Source organism: Pterocles gutturalis, unplaced genomic scaffold (genome assembly GCF_000699245.1).
Source record: "Pterocles gutturalis isolate BGI_N339 unplaced genomic scaffold, ASM69924v1 scaffold44940, whole genome shotgun sequence".
Classification (NCBI taxonomy): domain Eukaryota; kingdom Metazoa; phylum Chordata; class Aves; order Pterocliformes; family Pteroclidae; genus Pterocles; species Pterocles gutturalis.
The window spans coordinates 9,680-28,419 of NW_010139869.1; the positions used below are offsets into that span (position 1 = coordinate 9,680).

At 38.5% G+C, this 18,740-nt stretch overlaps 1 protein-coding gene across 1 annotated transcript; it reads right to left on the bottom strand.

Annotated features, from left to right (window-relative positions):
* Window positions 1-11,175: 11,175 nt before the first annotated feature.
* Window positions 11,176-16,818, bottom strand: LOC104469096 (sister chromatid cohesion protein PDS5 homolog B-like). Its single transcript, XM_010083459.1, has 4 exons — window positions 16,382-16,818; window positions 16,189-16,290; window positions 12,886-13,027; window positions 11,176-12,066 (listed from the first exon to the last, which is right to left on the bottom strand). The coding sequence occupies exons 1-4, from the start codon at window positions 16,816-16,818 to the stop codon at window positions 12,031-12,033; spliced, it is 717 nt and encodes a 238-aa protein (XP_010081761.1). The 3' UTR covers window positions 11,176-12,030.
* Window positions 16,819-18,740: the final 1,922 nt, after the last annotated feature.

The following is an 18,740-nucleotide window of genomic DNA, read 5'->3' on the forward strand; positions in this document are numbered from 1 at the left end:
GGCAACCTGTTCCATAGCTTGGCTGATCCCATTTTGGTCAGCTTGTCTTCCGAAGTTTCTCCTTACATCCAGCCTTACACCCAGGTTCAGCTTCTGACTTTGTCTCCCCTTCTCCCACCATACATTGCTGTGAACAGCCTGGGCCCATCATCTCAGTAACCTTGCTGCAGGTATCTGCAGGCTGCTCTTAGGTCCCCCCAAACTAGGCTGAAGGCACATGTCTGTCAGCCTCCCCTCACAGGGCCTGCTCCACCATCTTGGTGGCCCTCCACTGAACTCACAGGAATTTATCAATGTCTTTCATGTTCTGGGGGTGCCAAAACTGAGTGCAGTATATAGATGTGGTCTAATAAGTACTGAGCAGAGGGGATTACCACCATGTCCTAATCACCTGCTGGATTTGCTCCTGTTAATATATCCCACAATGCTGTCTAGCAACTCCCCCAAGTGATTTTTGGCAGAGTTGCTGCCCAAACCAGTTAGTCCACAACTCCCTATCATTGCCAAGGGCTCTTCCTGTGCAGTGGCTGGATTTCATGTTTGTCCTTATGCAATTTCATGAGGTGGTCCCATTCCTCCAAGGATTCTAGGTGCCTCTGTATGGCAGCGTATTGACTGCCCCCTCCCATTTTGTGTCATCTGGGAATTTCATGAGCAAGCCCTCTACCATCTCCTCCAGATCACTGATAAAGATGTAAAACATAACACATCCCAGGACAGACCCGTGTGGCACCCCAGTTGTTACCGGCCTTGAGGTAGGAGTAGCCTGTGAACCACTGCCCTCTGAGTCAATCATCCAGCCACTGCTTCTACCCATGTGGTTGACTGATACCTCCTGTGCCTAGAACTAGGCTATTTACAGATGCAAGAGAAGATCTTCATGTTGTGAGTTAAGCAGCCAGGACACCCATTCCCTGCATCATTTGATTCAAACAGGGCCTGGACTGAAATGCTGTATGGATTACCACCTGGACCATCCCCAGAAGGGAGTTTAGCTTGCAGCTTCTTCCCACCCCAGGAATCACCTCATCTCCCAGCTCCATCCACTATGGCACATTTAAACCTGTGACTGGCAAGCTAATCTTGATCCATGCCTGTTCTCTCTCTGTTACCTCCTGTTTCTCCCTTGACCTCTTGCTCCACCTCTGCAGTAAATCACCTAACCTCTCATCCCAACTGGCCAAACTGCTCCCTTAGACACAAGCTCACTAAGCTGAGGGGATTGTTTAAGTGATACCACATTGCTAGAATGTAAACCTGTTACCAGTCTCCTTTCAGCAACATGAATTTATACTGCTTTCCTTCAGGAGAGAACGTGTTGTACGACTTGGTCACCACCAGACTGTTCATGCAGTGTTCAGTGAGGGAAGTTACTCCTCTTCACAGAGGCCTAAAATACTTTTAATTTTTTACTCATAGAGGCATTTTCTCACCACCAATATCTCAAATTCAATGCATTACTTAAAAAGGACATCTACAAGAATCTGCAAGTTTTCATTTTTTAATGCATTTCTTTTGGACTCCTCTTTTCCTAGGATATTCTCAGGGTTTGAAAAGTCCCTTATCCCATTCCACCATTTTTCATTTGTTATCAGTTTTCCTCTTGCATAGCTCTGGCTCTCAGCTGCAGCAGATCTGTGCAAACAGGTGCATGTGACAGTGGGAGATGAACCTTCCTTCGCAGGGGCTGTTTTTAATCACTGCTGCTCATCAAAGCCTTGTGGGCCACTAAAAGTACAGCAAAGAGCAGAGTACATCTGCTGTCGAAAAAAATAGACAGAACATTAAGAGTTTTAGACAGGCTTTTTCTTGAGATGAACTTGGTTTTCCTCATTTGTACTTGTGCTATTAGACATGACTAACAAGAAGGAACAGTACAGAGCAGATGGTAGCCCGTGGCAGAAACATAAAAAGAAATTGAGAAGATACAGAACCCCAGAATAGAGTGTACGTGCCGATTATGTTTTTAGCACATCACACTTGCATTCTGAAGAGTTTCCTGTGGCTACTGCCAGTTTTCTATTGAACTCGGATGCTGCCTGCTACGTAGAGCAACACTGCACTCTGTTCTCCCATGAGGACTTGAACTTTCTCCCCAGTTTGGTAGCTCTCCCCCTCATAGCCACTAAGACCATTACTACAGCAGTCTATGCTGTATGAAGAAAAGAACCATGGTTCAGCTAAGGAAAACAATATAATATGCTTAAGTCTTGCAACCACGTTTGCAGAACCATTTCACTACAGTCTCCTTCAGCACATTAAAACTGTAGATGTTTAAGAGGGAAAATATGAGGCAAAACCTAACGGGCACTGGAGTTCCTGCTCATGAACATTTTCAAAGCTGTGCACAGAACCCAAGACCAAGGAACATCTGGGATTTTCAGCATATACTCACAACCTGCCCTCTCTTATGAACATACAACATGACAAAACTCTTTCAGTTCTTACCCTGTAGGAAATCAAAACATCACATGTTTCAGAAGACTAACAACAGAAATGGCAGAAAGGAAGCAAATGCAGACATCTATTACTTTAATAACCATGGTTCTTGCATGGTTGTATTTCTCTCTGCCATATGAGAAAGGAGAGTTTCCCTTTGCCATATGCAAAGCCATCATGTTCTAGATTCCCTCTCCTCTCATGACTCAGCATTTCTAAGCTGCAGGAATGTATCCATAATAGATACCAAAAGGACAGGACAAACAAGTAGGATGCTGACGTCTCTCAAAGATCACCCACTGCGTGTGTACACTAACTTTTTCTTCAAGTGAATTGGCATGCACTCCATAAAAATATTACACCATTTTCTGTAGTTTAGTAGCAGTTACCTACTATCAAGCACACAAGAATGTTCTCAATCCCCCCCACCCCGCTATGCTGTGTGTAGTATCAGTGTGCCAGATGACCGCCCATCAGCTTGTCCTCAGTGGTGACATTTGTGTGGCAAAATCTGTTTTCAGATTTGTGAAAGCACAGATGAGGCTGCACACGGATGCACAGGGGATAACCAGAATGCAGCAGATCTTCAAGCACGGCCCCAAGAGACATCTGAGTGCTGGCAGAACCCACTCTGACCACTGACCTCCTGAAACTATTTCACAGAAAGCCTGGACACAGACTACTATCCTGTTGTACAGTCACTGGTTAGAAATAGCAGAACATCTAGACAGAACACCTGCTGGGGAAATGAACAGCTTAAAAGATGTCCAGAGGTCTCAATCTATACAGTTAAAAAAAAAAAAAATCAAAATGCCTTCTAATATGAAGACTGTGACAGACAAATTAGACCTAAAAGCAACAGGCTCATGAGAAAAAGACTTGAAGCAATTTCCTGGCCAAGATGAAACTCTCACTGCTTTTGAAATGAACACGATAGAGGAACAAAGAAATGCAGCTGAAACACAACAGAAAGGGATGTAAGGGTGAGTATCTCCCCGTGTTTAGTACAGGTAATGGCTACCAAGAATATCGCATTTCATTACCAAGAACATGGAATCCAACCTTGAGAAGCCCAGTTGTCTCAGTCATTCATCCAAGGAATTTAAACTGAGGAACACTTTGGGTTTTCTTATTCCCATTATAACAAAATGGGATGATCCAGCTACTTAACTACTTTAAAGTCCTCATCAGTCTTGAATTAAATAGGCTGGGGGGTCCTAAGCAGGGATGGCTTCAGTACTAAGGACTACTTTTTCTTGATGAGAATAGGAGTTGTACTAATGGCACTACTTCTTCAGGTACAGAAGCAAAGTCACCAGTGAACTCCAGACCACCCGTGCAGCCCTTGTTTGGGAAGCCCAAAGCCACATCAGCTCCACAAGATAGTTTTTTGTAATCTGCTGTGCCTCTGTAGCCCCTGCTTGAGCTGAGAGATCTCAGGGCATACTGGCATAACAATGAAATGTGTTGATATGGTGAGGTATCTTCAGAATAATGTTCCCTGTCTTTAGTACTAACAATGGAGAAAGTTTTTTCTTATGAGAACTGGAATGTGCCCAGGCCCACCTAGATCATAGAATCCGTAGTCAGACGCGTTATCCATTATGCAAAGGGAACTGAAAAAGTGGTTCTTCTCTAGAGTAATTCTTGAAACATGTCCCTTTTGCTCTTAGTATGGAGGTAAAAGGACTGAACTTCACCCAAAACTATTCCCCACTCAAACAAGAGCCCCTTTAGGGTCAGGACAACAGACAGAAGACCTTCTTCAGTAAAGCCCATCAAGTCAGTCGTAAGAGTGAACTGGTTGCTAACAAAACAACAGACCACACAGTAGAAAATGGCACATAAAAAGGTACTTCATCAGGACATTTAAAGAAACCAGCAGGGCATTAGGCACACTCTCCATACAAAGTTACACGGCATATGAGGGAGAACAGAGTAGTATAACTTCCTGAAGACTGCAAAAGCATTCTCCAACCTTAAGCAGTAAGTTATTTTGGTAAACATGCATGTATGTAGTCAGAGACAAGAGTTTTGCCACTCTGTGTATACTTATAGACAATATTGCAAAGCTCCATGTTCAATTTGCTGCTTTATGCCAAGTATTTGTACATATAAACAACATATGTATGTTGCAAGTGTATGTGTATCAAACACAAGGAAGGCCCTGACTGTTGAAAGCTGCTTTACAACTCCACAGGCTCCAAGAGAAACAACTGGTTTAAAAAGAAAAAAAATACTTAACAATACAACATGTAAGATTTTTCTATGAAGGCTCTGGTATGTAGCAGCAATACTCTACATATTCTATACTATTAATACTTTATTTTTTTATACAGATCATAATTGGCTCTTTTAGCCCAACTTGCATAAACAGAAGACAATACAAAACTATGTTCCAAATTCACCATCAAATAGTAGCATAGAAACTAAGAAGGTAGAGTCACAAGTTTTGAACAAATTAATGAAGTATGGATTTAAAGTGTTCTCCTGATACATCAGGTGTTTTATAAATATGATAGCAATGGGTGACACTAGCTCAGTGTTAGGGCCATCTCTCACTGGCTTATTTTGGATAAATACAAAAATGGAAAGCAGGCAATGGATGCTGATCTGACAGTAAATACCAGAGTTTTAAAAAAATAATCAACACAAGTAGCAGAGAAGCTTAGGAAGAAGAAAACAAAATAATAATGAAAAGTTGCTGAAGTGATACACATTTCATGAGTATCTTCTCACGTTCCTTTCACGAATAGAAGAAAATGTTTTGGCAAAACTTGATCTCTCCTACTGCAATAATCTTCATTTTCTTTCATATTCCTACCAAAGGCTTGCTTCTTCCCTAATACAAACAGCAAGAATTGAACTGAGCTTCTGCCCAAATCCCTCCAAATTATTCCTCCTTTTGGATTACACTCTGTTTTGTATTTGAGTGCACAGAGTTAGCTACTTATGATTCAGGGAAGTCCTTAGCTTGCCATTTCATTGGATAATGCAGGCCAGAGATTGGAAGACAGCTTCACAATTTTGGAGAAGTGCTATAGCCTTGGAAGGAGCTTGGTTCACTAGATGTTGGGAAACAGATATCAAAACGTAGCGGCGGTTCAACTACTAGTTCTCTAGTTCAACTACAGAACTTGTAGACACCTTTTCCAATATGCACTGCAGCTGTGTAGCAGTCTGATGACTGCTTTTGTTTCACAACTTGATGGCTGTGAAACAAGCAGCACAATGGCTGCATTTAGAATCACAGAATATCTCAAGTTGGAAGGGACTCATAAGGATCATCAAGTCCAACTCCCTGCTCCTTGCAAGACTGCCTAAAACTAAACCATATGACTAAGAGCATTATCCAGATGCTCCTTGAACTCTGACAGGCCTGGTGCCATGACCACTTCCCTGGTGAGCCTGTTCCAGTGACTGCCCACCCTCTCATTAAAGAGCTGATGTCGTCAACAAGAAAGATTCAGAAACCTGTCTGGTTGGGGCCGACTGAAGGGAATGAAAAGAAGCAATGACTGGGCCTAAGACACACATTGCCCCCTAGGAGAGGACATATATATGTGAGGAAGGGAAGAACCATCCCAGGCTGCTAAGAATATATACTGAAATTAGTAGGAAAGTCTGGGTTCATCAGGGTTTCACAAAAAGCTGCTAAGAAAAGAGGTCACACTGAAAGATTTAATGAGAGGCACTGTAGGAGACACATCATTACTCATGGTTATATGTGGCTGTCTGCAGTGTGCACCTGTAAAGACTGTCGCTGTTAGGCAGCTTTGAGAGCTCCTGTTTCCAAATGGCTTATATCTTGGCCTCTTTTGCCTCATTTTTAGTGTTGCATTTAAATGGATGCGGCCTTAATCTTATCTTTCTACTTAGGGAGGTTAGAATCCTCTTTTACCTAATTATTCCAAATCCCTTACTAATGGCATTTGACCTCAGCAGCAGCTATCACCTTCTTTCCATAAACACACGCTGGGCACTAGTCTCAATTCTATGCATGTTTTTATATATATTTCAACACACCAACCTCGTCCTCCAAATGAAAGAGAGCAACATATCGTCAGTTCTCCTCTCTTAAAAAAATAATGATATCATCATCGCTAACTTAGCTCCTCTCATCTAGGCTTTCATCTTGAATACAAGACTTCTATCACTGGTCATGCAGTATCAAGTAACTGCTTTCCCCATCTAATTTATTTGTTCATTCCCTACCCTTAACTCATCTCTCTAGCACCTTTCAAATTAATAACTCATTTCTAACATCCCCTTTTTCACCCACCACACCTCCACACACCATTGTTTTTCCATCACCTAAACCATACAGATATAGTATAAGATAGGTAAATAAGAAGGTAAATAAACCCATAATTTTTCTTTCCCTTCCTCCTCCAGCTTTTATCTTCTGAAATGTTTATGGAAGCACAACAGTAACTGCCTTTTGGGGAAAACACAGAGGCAGTTTCTACTACCTTTCAGTATGTTGTAGGCCAAAGGCTCCAGAGAAATGGTGGTGTGTATCAGATTCATGTAACATGTTACTGCATCTATAGATATCGCTATAAAAAGAAACTCGCTGCTTAAAAAGAACACCTTATTGTTTTATTAAATATGGATTAAAAACTCTTCGGTTCTTCAAAATATCTTTAGTTTACAAGAATTTAATTTTTCTGAATATAAACAAACTACAAGGAGCACAGAAACCTGTAAGCTTAAAATAATCTACCAAAAAAGCCAGCTGTTCCAAAGCAAACTATTTCAAGGTGCTGTGACTTTAGAAGAAAGCTGTTTTACATTATCAGCATATCTTCTCAACATATTAAAAAGCTTTTCAGGGCAAGAATGTTTCATTCTACCACATTCTTTTATACTATACCAACAAAACTTACTACTGCTAAGATTATTACTAAGTTCACATGGTCTCTTATACTGCATGTCATAATTTGAGCAATTATCTTCTATCTACAGAAGATTAATAAAATACAACAGACTAATATAGTCTTCCAGAACCTAGTATCTAAAACCTTCAACTCTCTGAATCTGTTCAGAACCATGTAAAAAATTTGTGAACTGCAATTTTTTTTTCAATAATGAAATTACTTCCAAGTAAGCAGGCAGCATATTCAATAATACTGCTTTGATCTTCCAAACACTGCATTCCTTTGTATCTACATACGTGCAGTAGGATACAAGCATCAGAAACATGGCTAGCCAAATAAAACTCCTTATAAGGTGTTACCCATCCTCCAAAGAAACTGTGTGTTTAAATTAATTCCAACATATCCTATGATTACTAAAATACTGACTTACAGGGGTAGAAATCTGTATTTGAGAGACTTTCTTCTTTCTGACATAGATATGATACGATGTTGCTATCTCAAAAGAATATACAATATACATCTTCATTACAGAAATGAAAGTGCTACTAAAAACCACACCATGACTGTAGTGAGGCACTGAAAAAAATGCAAGCGTGAAACCTTTTTGTACTGCATACACATAGTAAGATACTATATTTATCCTGCCTATATAATGGCACTTGGTGAACTCTGTGCAGAGGTCAGATCTTTTAGACAGTAGAATTTGAAGAACTTAAAAGCAAATTGGATGGGTTTTTTTTCTGTGTTCCTATCCCAGTTGCCAACATTCAGCTTCTTGCTTTTCTACTAGCAAGAAAATACCAGAAGCTGTACTTTATGTAATGAAGCAGGTGTATTACCTATGTTAGACAAACCTACTGCACCTATATTAGTAAACATCTTTTGTAAAGGCAACATAAAAACAAAGATGCAAAGACTGGAATGACAACCTGTGAGCATAACAGGAAACAAGAATGCATTCAAGTTCTTCTGCTCCTCCTGAGGGATGACTTGACAGAAGGTCTTGGTCAGGCGAATGTTATAATTTTGGCCATCAAAGTAGCAAGACAGCCAGCTAGAACTCATCTTAATCATGTGTTTGTAGACACACTGCTTTGGACAAACACGGTGGTATACCTGAATGTGTTTCTTTAAAAAATTCTTTGTAAAATATGTGCTACACCTACCTTGATGAGGTAGAGATATATCAATCTCTTACAATACATATATACTTATATATGTTAAGACAGATGAGTTTTAAAAAAATATTCCGATCCACAAACTCAGAACGTTGTATGTCTGGGGTATACAGTTTTAAGATACATGTATGCTCTTTTTATCACATGCCCTGTGTGCAAAAGTGTTAGAATATTCAAACATATAAATGTACTTGCGGTTTTTTTTACTTGTATTTGCATAGGACAAATGCGTTTAAGAACTAACCCCACAGAACCATAGGGATGTAAACTTCCAGGATCCAAAACGTATTGTGTATGTTCACTAAAGCAGACTTTAATAATCTGTAAAAACCTACCCATGAAAAAAAATAGCAAGAAAACTGCACACTGACCTGTATGTGAAGTTTGGTGGTGTTTTTTTTAGACCATCAGACAACAAATCCTACGTCGGAATGAAGTATTTAATCTTCAAGTCTAAGTGTTTTGCAAGGTACTCACAAACTGAGCATATTCATTTTCAGTGGAAATGTCTTTAATACGAATGTTTTTTTGTAAATTTTAATGTTTTTGTTCACATAGATCGATGTCAAAACAGCAAATGTCAAAATATTTGAAAAAGTGTTCAATTTAGCTAGAAAATAAGGTCAATTGGCAAAGTCAAGTATAGTTAATACAAGATTCTAGATTATCCTAGGTGGAAGGGGTGTACTCACACTAGAACTTTCAAGCAATTTAATGTTTTCTTCCTATTAATAGATTAGCTAGCCCTAAATATTAATTATCTCAGTTGGTGACAACTAAAGAATCCCATGCTTCTGGAACCAGAGCAAATTACTCTTAAATGCTAGTATCAAGGTTACAAGCACTGTTTGCATTTTGCTTATGAACTACAGATCACTGAAAGTTTCCTGTTGCACTGCAGCAAGAAAAGGAAATGTTAACACAAATAAGCTTAATTTGCTGCAAAGTACAGCAAGATACTTCAGTAATCTCATAAAAATTTCATACTAGAACTTGTTCAGTTTGATCTTTTAATGTAATACAGTACATTTTTATAAACTTAACATTATCATTGCAGAAGAGCATGCTAACTGAATGTTAGCAATTTATCTTTTATACATAATTATACTCTACTGTAGCTACTGTATGCAGATCTCAATGTTAGTACATAAAATATTCATTTTCTTTATATGAGATGAGAATGAACTCAGAGGTTTGAATATAAGAATGAAATATATGCTGTGCCTATTTCTCAAGAAATAATGAATTACACATTATAACCCAAGAAATCAACATTAAATTGCAAAACTATAGTTTAAATTTACATTAAACGTTATGATCAGTAATGTGCATCAATATTCAATTAAGTTTAACCCAACCATGCTTATGCACCTAAAGCCTCAAGAGTCTGCAGCAATTTCAGCATTAATTTTTCATATTTTTGTATAAAATGGACTTAAAGGTATATCTTTCATAAATGTTTTCAGTGCAATTCTGTCAAAGAGGAAAATATAAAGCTAGCTTTCAATCATTTTATACCATAAAAAAAAAACCAACAACTTGCATTTGCACTGCTGAAAAAAAAAAAGTAAGTCAGTTCCATTGTGCCAGCTATTTTGAAGTCAATTCAAATCAACCATAATTGCCTTTTTAGGCAGCATTTCCCCTGTTTCTGTAGGTATAAATTTTGAAAAGCTGAATACTGGAAGGGGAGGAGGAGGGGAGTGGGGAAGTTAAGCTGAGGCAGAATAATCTAGTTGTTTATAATACCTTTTTCTACTGGTAAAAAAAAAAACAATGCATAATGAAAAAATTCTATAAAGTTTTCTTTACTACTGATCTTACAGTTTGGAAATCAGCAAATCTGTGTTTTAGTATTATCCTTTCCTCTGATCTTTACAGGCCACCTTACAACTCTAAATTATTCATTGATGGATTAAGAGAAAATGCTCCATTATTCAATGAGATAAAATTTTCCTAAGGTAGAAACTGATTTTTTCGCATGTTGTCAACTGTAAGGAACCAGAGGGAGAACAGCACCTGAAATTATAATATGTGCTTGGCTAAGCATAGTATAGTAACCTATATATTTTGGTTCAAAGACACAGTTTGTAAACTGTAAAACTGCATACAGGATACTGCTTTAAGTATTTTGTTTCTATTTTTTTTGCAGATTATACATAAAAAACCCAAAAAACTCAACTTCTCTATGGTAGCACAAAATAAAAATGGAACTTCATTTAAGATCCTGAATACCTTGACTGCAATAATCAACAGCTGGTTATTCAACAAAAACTTAGCTCTTCATACCAAAAAAATTTGGCTCAAAAAACAAAAGCAAAACAAAAAAAGGTACAATAAACTCTCAATAAAAAGTTCTCTCATGAGGCAACCTACCATATACTACTGCTAGATACGAGTTTCCAAAAAAAATTACATCCCATTTTCAGCACATTTTTCATAAACATGCAACTTCACTATAAAATACAAAACACTTGGCTCTCAAGAACAGCTTTATAAAGACACACTGCATCAATAAAATTTTTCTTTGTGATTAACTTTACATTGTAATAAGAACTGTATTTTCACTAATGTTTATATATCAGATTTCATATTATAATGTAATAATTTGCTCTGTGAACATGATGTTCAGAAGGAAATATCTATACACATTAACATACTAGACTATTAAAAACTCAGTTACAGAATTTTATTGATACAGTAGATTAATAAAAACTGATAGGGAAGATAAAATGGGTAGGGTATTCAGTACATTATTTAATAACACACTTTTAAAATTAAAATATTTTAAATCTTTTTTGAATTTTCAATGCCACTAGACATCCAGAAAAGTCTGGCATCAATACTGAGGTGTAAAACAAGTCAAACAACTTCTTTCACAATTTGCATCTCTTGTATTATTCTATCCAACATTGTTCAACTGTAAAAGAAAGTAATTTAGCACCTCTGATGATAGGTAGGTGCCTAAAGGTAAACACTAGGTTAGATTCATGAAGGAAACCAAGACCTCCTTTTCTTCTTCTTCTCAACAAATAGTGGCAAAAGAAAGTGGCACTATTTGTTCAACTGATTTTTTTTTTCACAGTTAAATGTCAAGAAGAGTACAAATACAAACACTGACAGATATTGCTTGAGATCAATTTTCAACAAACTCTGTTCTTTTTTTAAATGAAAAGATCCAATAAACAGTAGGGTACTGTCAGTTTAAAGCCGCGGATAAAAGCTATACAAGCACTTTAGAAGTCAGAAACATTAAAAAAAAGAACTATTTACAGTTTTCTTCTTTAGTTCATATGTCTACAAAGCCAGCGCACATTACACTTCACAAAAATCCACAGTTAATGATATCAACATGTGTGTGGCTAAAGCTTGTGACCTGGGGACTGCAAATGCAGGGGCAGTAAAAGTAAAACAGGTTTCGTCTTTTTTTCAGCAACCCCATTTGTGCACTAGCAGCTTCATTCAGTCTCAAGCTTTATATTAAAAGCATTCTTCAAAGCTTTCACCTGGAAGGCTGTTAACTACATGCTCATTCATCGCCTTTCCCTTTTCGAAGTTCTGCGACGGACCTGTTTGGAGAAAAAGTATTTTAAATGTTTTTACTGAAAAGTTTTGAAAAATTCAAGAATAAATATATTTTATAATGGAAAAAATGCTTAGTCTCATGATAATGTCTGAGAAACTGCACACAGTGTCATTCATTACTCATTTTATCACCAGTACAACTCTCAGTCAACAGACAGGACATAACTTGGTTTGATGTTACTGAGCCTGCGTCCTTCTAGTATTCAAAAATAGTCTAGTTTCCTTTTTCAGAGTTTTCATACACTCAATCATCAGATGTGTCCACAAGTGTGAAGGCATTTACACTTACATTTTTGGTATTACTACTAATGTTACTAACCTATTTGTATGAAAAAAATTTGAAAATAAACTTATTTTAATGTATTTGCATATGCTGGTAAAAGGAAGACAATGGTTTAAGATTCTGCTCCAAGATTCCATACTTATTTTCCAGCACTATTCATTTTGTGTTCTTTTTTTGTATAAAGAAACATTATTCACTATTATAACCTAGCTGAGAAGAATAGGCATGAGTTCCTGGAAAATAATTCACAGGAGGTACTACGCAACTCGAGCACAGATAATAAAAGCCATACAGAAAATTCTATAATGCTTGTCAAAACCTGACATTTTCTAAGAAAATCAGCTTCTCTGGGAAACTACAGTGCAGTGCTACTACACAACAGTGGCAGTTGATAACCAGCTCATTCATTTTAAAGGAGGAAGGTTAAGTCCTAAGAGCAGGAGAAGTAATTCTCTGAACAAGAAAACACATAGAGGACACCACAAAGACTCAGGAAGAAAATTTCACGCATTTTTCTTACATTGATTGTGGAAACTTCCTCTTCTTCCATTACTTCCTCCTGGGGAATGTCATCACTGACAGGTGAACTACTCTGAAATACATCCATCTCTTCACTAGATTCATTCTCTTTACTTGCTGCTTGTTTTGAACGTCCCGCACGGCTACAAAGAAAAAAAAGATCAGAGTATATGGGTCTGCACATGTAAAAACTGTATGAGAGCAAAGATTCTACTTTACAAGAACAGCAGCCTTAAAATGCCATGTTATATAAAACTTCTACCTTATATACCTATCCAGTTCATCCATACACGGAATAGAAGTAGTGGTGGCTGGACAACAGCATTTGAAAACCAAATTCTTCCAGAATAGAGGGCTAGGAGTACAAATTTGAACATTTTTTTGCATCTGTAGACAAGACAGATTTTTGTCTTCGGTGCCAGAAGACAGGCCAAAGAAGTCTGACACAACTGTAACCAGTGACCAGGAAAAGTCAAACAGCCAGAGACTACATACTTTTTTTTCTTTTCCTTCTATTCAATTCCGTGAATAGATGTACTCTACTTCTATAGGAGTTTATACACAACAAAATTTGAATAACTGCATCTACATTTTTACAGACCTATAAGAACCCATATCTCTATTTATGAAATTAAGACTATAATGAACCTAAATGCAAATCTTCCAAGCTAGCTCATTCCAAGAGCTAGGATTAATCAGGATAACAATACCTTAATCAGGATAATCAAGAACAATCAGTCAACAATATCTTAAATTGTCTTCATTAGTCATGTGAGCTGAACCACAAGCAAAAATCACCCATTTGCTTAAGATGAGAACTAGGCTCCCACACACCTTAAAAAAAAAAAAAAAAAAAAGGCCAGCTAGATATGTATCCAAAAATACACAGCTGCACCTACATTACCATTTTGGTCTGGATCATTAGCACAGTTCAGAATCAATTTACCGAATCATCCTGCTTACTGCACTTTGGTTTGATTCATGAAGCTGTCTTGGTGCATCTAAACTAGGTGACTTTTTGGATGAAATTAAACCAGAAACTCTGCTCCAGGCAGACAACATACACACTTCAGTCCCCAGTGGAGGCATACAGATCCAAAACAACTGTCCTCTGACAGTGCCAAACCACATGTGGTGGGAATTTTCAGTCCTGAGAACTACAATAAAATCTGTACGAAATAAAATATCTGAATTGTATATAGTAATTATGGTATAGTGGAGGTTTCAGCACCAATGAACCAACATGACATCCTTTGAGAAACAGTACAAATTAGCCTAACTCAAGCCTTCCGTGACTGACAGAAGCAACAGAATTAACAAGGAAACAGAAGAATTATTCACAAACTCAGTTCATCTTTTCACATATTACAGAAATAAGCCAGTTCACATGTGCTAATTGGTAACCCAATTAGCTATCAGAATGGAGGTTGTAGTGAGGTGGGTACTGGCCTCTTCTCTAAAGTAACAAGTGATAGGACAAGTGGAAATGGCCTCCAGTTGCACCAGGGGAGGTTTAGGCTAGATATTAGAAAAAATTTCTTCACTGAAAGAGTGATCAGGCATTGGAACAGGCTGCCCAGGGAAGTGGTGGAGTCACCATCCCTGGAGGTGTTCAAGAAACGGAAAAAAAAAAAAAAAGAAAACTAAGTATTTGGATTAAATATATTTTATCTTGTGATACACAGTGCTGCTCAGTCTATCAGCTCCCTTCTGTTAAAACTGATGTAGATATGTATGCAGAAACTGGAAAAAGGTCTGACAACAATTAACTTTGAAGACTAAGGAATTACTGTGATCTCATATTTTTCTTGCAGATTTGGAAAAAGAACACGAGACATGTGGGTGGTCTGATAACAAAAAACAAAAAATACACCAAATTTTTTTCATGAAATCTAGAATAGAACCAACAACTGTGAACCCTGAAACAACTTACTTGGGCTCCTCATGCCAGGAACAATGTGCGTACACATGAATGAGCCACTGTGCCTCAGCTATGCCTGTTACTCATCATGTGTACTGATATAGTTTACTATCTGTTTACAATGGGGTAAAGCAACTCCCCGAATTCACTGATTTCACCAAGAAGTAAATCAGAAGCTACTTAAGCATTTAATAAAGGGCATCTTTGACAAATGTCACATAGCACATGACCCAACAAGAATTTGCTGGCATGTCTCAGCAGTATCAGTTTCCAATTCTTGTTCCACTGCACATGTAGCAGTGACTTCTGTAGTAACCAAGACAGAGTTGGGAACTGTGTTTCTGGTTACAGAGTAAAGGAGCAGGAGAGGTCTGGCTTGAGGTAGGTCAGAACACCTGAAAGGTTGGGATATTTTGCATGCAAAATGCCAGAATATGCAATCTGGTGTGAAACTGGAAGTTGAAGTGAGGGTACAAGCTTGTTCAGGCAAAGATCTCCAGTATGGAAGATCTCCAGGGACAGGCAAATTGGTACGTTGAACTGCCAGAGGAAGATCAACATGAGGGTAACTAACCCAGAAGCTAGAAAAATATCAGAGTAATACAAAATGCCAGGCTGAAGAAGTCCATAAGTAGTGCCCTAAGGAATTTATCATCAGGTTGTGGAAAAATATCTTGCAAATCTGTTCCATCAGCTGCAGTTTGATACCACTGGGCAAATAAAACCTGTCCACTTGTACACCTCTGCTTTACATATATTGTGTATACATGTACAGAAAAAGGTAGAAATACCTGTAGTTTCCTACAGTAAGCACAAAAAAATGAAGCTAGCCACAGAGTTTACCTTCATTTTGGAGCTTAAGTCTCAGAATTTTCAAGAGCTACTATCCTTCATAGAACGTAGCACATTTTATTCATTTGGAAATGATTCAAGTGGACAGTAAGAAGGCCACAAATGAGAAAGTAAGTGAACATTAATTTAAGGAGAATCAGAATAAACTTAATTCTCCACAATACTGTTTCACCACAGTAACAATTTGATTCTTCCTCCCTCTCCAAAACAAATGGGAGCACTTTTCACTCCTTGAAGTCCTAATAAAGCCCTGTCTTCAAGGCCTTCGTGTGCTTGATTGACTTTTCTCCTACAAGAGCACAGCTACATATATGCTGAGTACATTAAACTTACTTGTAGCCTCTTGCTCTGGTTTGAGACGCACTAGGAGAAGCAGCTAGGGAAAACATATTAGAAATAACAACCATAATTTATTTTCTAAACTGTCAATTTAAGTATTCTGAAATATTTTCAATAAGTGATTGTTTTGGGGCACAGAGGCACATTTTTAATTTTCACTAAACACAAATTTAGAAAATATTCACCACTTACACTTTTTTTTGCTGTGATGGTGGTGTTTTTGATGGCCTTCCTCGTCCTTTCTGTGGCGTAGACTGTGCTGATTCAACTGTACTAGTTTCAGATGGTTCTGCTCTGTTTTGAGGAAGACCCAAATTGCAAAGTATGAAATTATAACTAATGTCCAAGGATAAAAAAGATGCAGTTTACAAGGAGACAGACTTACCTCTGCTGTGTTCTTTTCGCTGTCCTATTTTGCCTGCCTTTTGGTCTTTGTTCAATGTTTTCAGTTTGCCTTTCTTCCTCTTCTTCCTCCTCTTCTGCTACTGCTGCTGGCGGTTGTTTTTTCTTGCTCCTTTTTGATGACTTTGCTGCTGGTTCTTCCTTTGGTGTTCCCCCATTATTTGCTTTGGGAGGCCGTCCTCTTCTCCCTTTCTTTGGTGGACTATTCTGTTCATCCTCACTTTCTATTACATCTTCTTTTAGCCTTTTTTCCTCTTGCCATTGTGTTTCATCAGATTCTGAAACAACTGCAGGTCTCTTCCTTCCTCTTTGACTACCTCTAAGTTTCTGCTCTTGACCCAGTTTATTCAGGTCATCTATGCTTAGTTTCTCTTCTGAATCTGTGATAGCTGCTTTCTTCCTTCCTCTAGGCTTCTCCATCTCTGACTGAAAAGGTAAGATTACATCTTTAAGGTAAAATATTAAACTGCCATATTAAAATGTCAAGTAGGCAAGAGCTACAGAAACTTCCCCCAAAGAGTCTTCAGGTTATGTAAGTAGTCTACTACAACTGTTTACCATATCAATTTCAAAAACGCCTGCAAAAGTATGAACACATACATATGAAATGCCAGACAAGAGAGAAAGATGATTTCAACGGTGAGCAGTTAAGACACTGAAGTGTGTAAGATCTTCCTCACTTGTATCCCCAGCTGTAGCAAACATAACTGGCTAGAACATCCGTAACTGCATTTTTATCACTAGTAAAATACAAAGACAGAGAGGATGGGAATTGTCAATTTGTGACTTCAGCTCTGTTGTGAGCTGCAGGGTGCTTATGCTTGGCTCCCATACTGGCAGCAGCAAGGCACTAATACAGAAGACAGCGGGCAACCAGAATTTATAACTGTAGAAGGAAGCACAGGAATTAGTGGTAGCTGCCAAAACACTGCTGTCAGAGCTGCATAAGACACAACATTTGCCCTGCACAGAAAAAACACACCCAACCCTTAAAAGAATCATGGAATAGTTTGGGTCAGAAGGGATCTCTAAAGACCATCTCATTCCACACACTGTGGGCTGGGACATCTTCCACTAGACCAGGTTGCGCAAAGCCTCATCCAGCCTGGCCTTGAACACCTCCAGGAATGGGGCGTCCGCAGCTTCCCTGGGCAACCTGTTCCAGTGTTTCACCACCCTCACTGTAAAAAGTTTCTTCCTTATGTCCAATCTAAACTTACACTCTTCCAGTTTAAAACCATTGCCCCTTGTCCTGTCACCACAGTCCCTGATAAAGTCTTTCTCTGTCTTTCTTATAAGCTCCTTTCATATGCTGAAAGGCCGCAATAAGGTGTCCCTGGAGACTTCTCTTGTCCAGGCTAAACAACCACAGCTCTCTCAGTCTTGCTTCACAGAAGAGGTGTTCCAGCCCTCTGACCACTTTTTGTGGCCCTCCTCTGGACCTGCTCTAACAGCTCCATGTCTGTCTTTTAAAGGTGACTCCAGAGCTGGATGCAGTACTCCAGGTGGGGTCTCACGAGAGGGGAAGAATCACCTCCCTTGACCTGCTGGCCATACTTCTTTATATGCAGAGGCCAGGATCTGGTTGGCTTTCAGGCCTGTGAGTGCCTGTTTCTGGCTCACATCCAAATCTTCATCCACCAGTGTCCCCAAGTCTATCTTGTCAGGGCTACTCTCAATCTATTATTCCCCCAGTCTGTACTGATACTAGGGATTGCCCCGAGCCAGGTGCAGGACCTTGCACTTGGCCTTGTTGAACCTTATGATGTTCAGATGGGCCCACTCCTCAAGCATATCAAGATCCCTCTGGATGACATGTCTTCCCTGCAGCATATAAAGAAAGGTAGAACCCTTCCTGAAACATAAGCTTTCAGAACAGAAACTATTCCTTCACCTCTCCATGCTCTAGTTTTCTGAAGTGCACAGTTAAGAGACCTAAATAGTGCTAAGATTTCAATAAGCAGCTATTAGGGACAGAAGATTTGCCCCAACCAACCCCTTATCCCTGGAAAAAAAAAAAAAAAGTACCCACCTGCCATTTCATGGGGACCATGACTATTTCATTTTGGACCATTATATGGTCCAAAAGTCCAAATATTTACAGTATTTCAGTTTCATACCAATGTTTATTTCAAAATAACATTACTGTATTTCAACACAAACACTAATTTATTAGTATTTGCCACATTGCAATTTCATCTACATAGTGACAGTTATGCCACTTAAAACTAGACTTGAATGCGGTTTTTTGCTTCACATTACCCTTGTGACATAAGACAGAAGTCTGCTTACAAATACATGTCTCTGCTTTATCCATAGAATCATAGAATGACCCGGGTTGG

Excerpts from the sequence above, each read along its gene's own strand:
- LOC104469096 (XM_010083459.1), bottom strand. The coding sequence starts at position 16,818 with ATGGAGAAGCCTAGAGGAAGGAAGAAAGCAGCTATCACAGATTCAGAA. Across the intron at positions 13,028-16,188 it reads CCATCACAGCAAAAAAAAGT|CCGTGCGGGACGTTCAAAAC; the intron begins GTAAGTGGTGAA and ends TTTTCTTTGTAG. Across the intron at positions 12,067-12,885 it reads AGGAAGTTTCCACAATCAAT|GTCCGTCGCAGAACTTCGAA; the intron begins GTAAGAAAAATG and ends TTCTCCAAACAG.